Raw genomic sequence first — 5,620 nt, forward strand, 5'->3', positions numbered from 1 at the left:
CCTCACAACCATGATCGTCCACGCCGCCCTCCGTTTCATTGTAGTCAAATGCGGCGAACGGGGCTTGATCAATGTCAACGGCGTTGGTGTCCAACAATTCACGAACTCGGCAGTTGCATTGTTCGAACCACCACTATAGTGAACGACAACAATTCACGAGCTATCGCAAAATGGCGTAAAGCAAACAAAAAATGCAATGACCGAAGACGCATACCTTCCGCCCATTTCGTCAAACACATCGCTTGCGGGGGGAGCAGCACCGTTGAGCGGCATCGCCGGGGCACCTCTTTCTGAGGTGGAGTGAGCGGATGAAGCAGGCGGCTTCTTTGTAGCCGGAATCCTCTTCCTCTTGCCGCCGCCGGCCTTGGTGACCTTCTTCGCCGCCGGCCGAGATCGCGCAGCAGCGTTGGCGCCCGGAGCGCGGGCCTTCGCGGCGGGGGCTGCCGGATTCCCGCCCTGCACGACCACGTTGCCCTGCCGCTTGCGAGCAGGCGCGACGTTAACTCGGACGACGGTGGGGCCAACATGGCCTGCGACGAGATCCACCCGAGGGGAAGGAGCGTGCGCGACCTCGACGGTGACGGGGGATAACCGAGAGTCATCCATGGCGGCGAAGGACGGCCGGGGAAGATGCACCGGAGCGTGCGGTGGCGGGGCAATGGTGGCGGAGGGTGGGGGGAGTGGGAACGGGCGCGCGGAAATGTCCCTCCCGTCAAATCTCGCTGCGGATATGGGCTGAGCTCGGGTCGTCCTCCTAGCCCGTGAATCTAGAGGTTGGGGAGATGTTTTGCCGCCCCCGCAAAAATATTTACGGGGCGGGGCGGGATGCGGGGTCTGATCATAATGATTTTCCCGCTCCGACCTGCATTTTGACGGTTATTTTGCGGGCCGGGCAAGATGCGGGGTCCGTTAAAGTTGCTCTTAGTCGTCCCCTCCAAAGTCCGAACTCCATCCCAACCTCGCGGTTCGTCTCAGATCTAGGGTTTCCATACAGAGAGAGAAATGCAGGGAGATTAACTGGAGGCGAGAGATGGGTCAGCTGCCCGTCCACCGGCCGAATGCCGACGCAGCCGCGCTCCCTCGTCGCACCGTCGTCTTTCTTTTCTCCCAGGCTGGCGCGTCGCGCCGCATCAGCAACACCTGCAACGGAGCTTCGTGGCCGTTCGTCGCTCGAGCGCTGGCAGCAGCGCCGGCTTCCTAATTTGCTCTTGCGGGCTGTCTGGACGGCGACTGCGGCCTCTGCTGCACTTGTTTGCAGTTCCGGAAGAGGCCGGCGAATAAAAAGCAGCTCCTTTTCGAGCTGCATACCGAAATTGATCCGTTTCTGTTTTCATTTCGGACGGAGATCGGCTCTGTCTCTTTCTCGGTCAACCCCCAGCAGAATTAAGGGGGATCGCCTTCCAATTTCGAGTTTGCTCTCCAATTTCTGACTCCGAAGTTGGAAGCTTGACCCAAGCCACTATATATCCCCTCCAAGCGGTCAGCGCCGAAGCCATCAGGTTCAGTGGAGACCGAGCCACCCGCGAGTCATCAGAAAACACATCCGGCGACGAGGACCTCCCTCGCTCCTCCTCTTGGTCATCGGCTGATCTACACCATGGAGGTGAGTCCTTTGTCCTTTCTTTTCAGGGAATCCTTCACAATATTCTCGGCAAAAATAAAAAAACTCTTTACACATAGCAAGTAGTTTTCATTTGTCAAAAATGTCAAAATTGTATCTTCGAGACTACAGAATTGCATCTTTAGACTACATCAAAATAGTATCTTTAGGCTAAATTTTTTGAAAGTGCGCCTTTGAGACTAAGAAATCAACTCTAATATGTTTCCATGCCAAATGCAGGATGGTAATCGAGAAGACGTGCTTAGCAACTTGCCTGATCATATTTTGCTCACCATTCTTGACCGGCTCAATGTTCGCGACGCTGCAAGAACATGTGTCCTCTCCCGACGGTGGCAGCAGCTCCCTGCTATGCTCTCTCAAATTAAGTTAGACGTTTTGGATTTCCTCCCTGAGGGAACAACTGCATGCTACGAACGCGAAATTGTTCGAATCAATGGAGCTGCGGTTGAAGCAACAAAGAGCATCATGTCACGCAGGGATCCAAGCCGAAACACCATCCACCTCCTGTCCATGAAGTTCTTTTTGAGAGACAATGACACCATATCCATTGGACATGCTGTTGGCCAGATCATGGCTACCCACAAGGTTGAGACAGCCCAATTCGCAATTTTGACAGAGGCGCATTACTCCCGCCGCGGCGATGATGATCTGGTCTACTATGGGAGAAATTTTATGTTGTTCTTTGAAGCTTGCCCGGGTGCATTTGGTGGTCTCACGCGCCTCAAACTGCAGGATTTGAGATTTGGTAAATCAGACATCTGTAATGTCCTCCTTACCTGCAAGCAACTAAAACACCTACGCATGTTCAATTGCAACTCAGGGGTTTGGACCACACTGCAAGTTGAACACCTGGAGCTCGGTGAGCTTGAGATCGTTAATTGTTCATTTAGAAAAGTCGTGCTCATCTCCCTCCCAAAACTCACACAGATGGCCTTTCATGGTTGGATCGCTTTCCAAGATCCACTATCAGTTGGTGATGTACCATTGCTCGAGACTGTAGATCTCACCAATGTTTGTCTTAGTAGCCACAAAATGGTCAAGTTAAGTGAGTTTCTTGGCGGCACCTCTGTGCGTAACCTGAGGTTAGGATTTGAGAGCGAAAAGGTAAGTCGACATAGATGTTTTGCTAGTTATGGGTTCACTTCTTTTTCCACTTATATCATCACATGTTTATTTGATGCAGATTTGGGTGCAACCAGAACATCTGACGAGACAGCTGGCAGCCGTGTTCTGCCAGCTAACTTTTGTGCATATGGCTGAAATTCCAGAAGGGTATGACCTCTCCTGGTCATTGTTCATTCTTGAACCTGCGCCCAACTTGAAGGAGCTATATTTGACGGTATGTTCTTAGCTTTTTGCTTCAAATACAAATGGCTGCAATATTGATAAACCGTTTCCATTGACCAGTGTCGGCCTATGGTACGCAGGTGTGGGATCATTTGTGTACAATGGAAACGGACAGGGAGAAGAGGAGGGCACTCTCGTATAGCATAAGGAAGGGTCTAAGGTGGGAATCATCTGCATCTCGTTTCCAGCACCGGAGTCTGGAAACGCTAGTAATCTTTGGTTTTGAATCTAAAGAATACATGCTGACGCATGTCAGGTGTGTCATGGAAGCCGCGGTGAATCTAAAGAATGTGTTCCTATACAATAGGCTGGCCTGTGAGATGTGCCGCGACAACCCTCCGCCGTCCAGCTTCCCCTTTGCTGAGACTAAGAAGCTTTTGGTGGAGAAGATAATTACCAGTGGGATCGATTCAGCTGCCTCAATTCACTTCCTGTCCGGCGAAGCTATATGGGCTTCTCATGTTGCAAAGAAGAACTTCCCATAGTGTGTCTTCAGTTCAAGTTTGTGTTGTAACTGGTAATGCCCTTTGTGCCAAAGCTGATAACATAATTTGAGTCAACTTTAGTATTCCTTGATTGAATGAAGTGTAAGTTTAATCCTGGCAGTTTGCAGGGCCATATGCTCATTTAGAAATCTAACTAGTCTAATTTAGGATGTATAGATCAGTCTAGAACAGACAAGCAGAATGTTCCATTAGTTAGATTAAACTGAAAACTGTAACCCATACAACCAAGAGAGATGGAAACCATTTCCAGGACTACAACATGGAACAAACTTAATGGCCGAAGAACATAATTTAAACATAAGCTTGCAGTAAACAAGAGTAGTGGCATCCATCTGAACAGAGATGGACAACATTCTCTTTAGCTCAACAAAACTTGCGAATTTCAAGGCAACGAAGCACATCTTGCATGACCATCTTGCTTTTCCAGAAACCTAACTAATCTACTTCAGGATATATTGATCCGTGTCGAACAAAGAAGCAGAAAATTCACATTAGTTAGATAAAAGTGAAAATTGCAACCCTATACAACATATGGAACAAAATTAATGGCCAACGGACATAATTTAAACATAAGCACACCCACATATCAAGAAATTATCTGCCGCTAGCAGTTGAATGACAATGAAACTTGTAATTTATAAGGCAACAAGGCAGATATTCCAAGACTATACAGATCAATTATGTTATACAGACAGATCATTTCAGGTATCTGGCTAATCTTAAGTACAAATGGAACAGCCAGTCAAGGTAAAATAACTGCAACATTACATGTCTGGTGCTTTTGCGCATAGATAACGTAAAACATGGAAGTGTTGATGGCAGCTGAGACGTATCATAGTTACAACATATGGTAAAATGCTTGTCATATAAAGAGTTTTCAATAGGGCATACCTTGTTGCAGCAGCAGATCATCTCCTTCACTCCAAGAGTGAAAGCAAGGAGAGCATGCTCACGGGTCTGCCCATCCTGGGAGAAACCAGACTCAAAACCACCAATGGTCGAGTCAATGATGAGAACAGCACAGTCAGCCTGGGAGGTACTATCATGTTCTTGATGAAGTCGCGGTGACCAGGGGCATCAATAACCGTGCAGAGGTAGTTGGTGGTCTCGAACTTCGAGAGTGTGATGTCAATGGTATTACCCCTCTCCCGCTCAGCCTTGAGCTTGTCAAGCACCCACGCGTACTTGAATGACCTCTTATTCATCTCAGCAGCTTCCTTCTCGAGCCTCTCAATTGCAAGCCTGTCAACGCCCCCAAGCAAGCATATCAAATGGCCCGTGGTGGTCGACTTCCCAGAGTTGACATGGCCTATGACCACAATATTCAGATGGCTCTTCTCCTTCACCATTGCTGCAGATATTAGTGAATGTAAACAAGCGGTTAGTTGCTGATTTGGTAAGGTTTCAACAAATCCTGTCAAGATATCAGAATTGGCTACGATAAGGTGGGGATGCTCAGCAAGCAGATATTATCACTGCCCTACTGTAATGGGGAAGATGAAGACAGATTAATTGTTTTGGTAAGACCCAACGGATATTATCACCTGCCCGATGAACAAATGTGAATGGGCAATTCGGTAAGACTAAACGGATCCCAGCACCGTACCGCGATTGTAGCCTAGGCGACAGATGAAAACTCCCAACGGGCTGTATACAGGTTAAGCTACAGCCAACGGTCACGGCTGCGTCAACAGATAACAACCCGGGCCGAGTCCCGCGGAAACCACACGGGAAAAGTATGAGCGGATCGGAACTAGGAATCGAGGAACAAGCCGCGAAAGCAAAGCACTAGGGTTTTGGGGTTCAGATCCTGGATGACGAGGGAAGCGAGGCAACTGAGGCAGCACGGAATGCACGAGGAGGGAAAGATGGGGAGACGGTGGGGCTTACCGGCGGGAGGAGCAGGGCGGCGCGGGGCCGCGGGGGTGGGCGGCGGAGACCTCGCGGATCGCGGCGCGTTCGTCGCCTCGGTCTGTGCGCTCCGAGGAGGTTGTGGCTTGGGTGTGTGGTGCGAACCAACGGTCGACTAGCGGCGTGTTGGGCATTTCAGTCCCAAAAAATGGATTACGCCGGGCGCAAGGGCCACGGCCCACGGGATTGGAGGCCGGATGCGGGCCGGGCTAAAATCTCCAGGCAGAGAGTCGGG

General features: G+C 49.8%; 2 protein-coding genes across 5 annotated transcripts; one reads left to right on the plus strand and one right to left on the minus strand.

Annotated features, from left to right (window-relative positions):
• The first annotated feature begins 922 nt into the window (after positions 1-922).
• Positions 923-3,568, plus strand: LOC109768148 (F-box/LRR-repeat protein At3g26922). 3 transcript variants are annotated; one of them, XM_020326882.4, is made up of 5 exons: positions 944-1,603; positions 1,841-2,725; positions 2,805-2,960; positions 3,049-3,128; positions 3,225-3,568. In XM_020326882.4, the coding sequence occupies exons 1-5, from the start codon at positions 1,598-1,600 to the stop codon at positions 3,451-3,453; spliced, it is 1,356 nt and encodes a 451-aa protein (XP_020182471.1). In that variant the 5' UTR covers positions 944-1,597; the 3' UTR covers positions 3,454-3,568. The 3 variants fall into 3 exon arrangements, with proteins under 3 accessions (XP_020182470.1, XP_020182471.1, XP_020182472.1); XM_020326883.4 differs by having other exon boundaries at positions 969-1,603; positions 3,276-3,568; XM_020326881.4 differs by having other exon boundaries at positions 923-1,603; positions 3,049-3,568.
• An 80-nt stretch (positions 3,569-3,648) lies between these two features.
• LOC109768150 (elongation factor 1-alpha) lies at positions 3,649-5,620 on the minus strand. 2 transcript variants are annotated; one of them, XM_073508700.1, is made up of 3 exons: positions 5,365-5,620; positions 4,366-4,825; positions 3,649-3,914 (listed from the first exon to the last, which is right to left on the minus strand). In XM_073508700.1, the coding sequence occupies exon 2, from the start codon at positions 4,821-4,823 to the stop codon at positions 4,392-4,394; it is 432 nt and encodes a 143-aa protein (XP_073364801.1). In that variant the 5' UTR covers positions 4,824-4,825; positions 5,365-5,620; the 3' UTR covers positions 3,649-3,914; positions 4,366-4,391. The 2 variants fall into 2 exon arrangements, with proteins under 2 accessions (XP_073364801.1, XP_020182473.1); XM_020326884.4 differs by lacking the exon at positions 3,649-3,914 and having other exon boundaries at positions 4,132-4,825.

This window comes from Aegilops tauschii, chromosome 2 (assembly GCF_002575655.3).
Source record: "Aegilops tauschii subsp. strangulata cultivar AL8/78 chromosome 2, Aet v6.0, whole genome shotgun sequence".
Lineage (NCBI taxonomy): Eukaryota > Viridiplantae > Streptophyta > Magnoliopsida > Poales > Poaceae > Aegilops > Aegilops tauschii.

Excerpts from the sequence above, each read along its gene's own strand:
- LOC109768148 (XM_020326881.4), top strand. Across the intron at positions 2,726-2,804 it reads TAGGATTTGAGAGCGAAAAG|ATTTGGGTGCAACCAGAACA; the intron begins GTAAGTCGACAT and ends TATTTGATGCAG. Across the intron at positions 2,961-3,048 it reads TGAAGGAGCTATATTTGACG|GTGTGGGATCATTTGTGTAC; the intron begins GTATGTTCTTAG and ends TATGGTACGCAG.
- LOC109768150 (XM_073508700.1), bottom strand. The coding sequence starts at position 4,823 with ATGGTGAAGGAGAAGAGCCATCTGAATATTGTGGTCATAGGCCATGTC.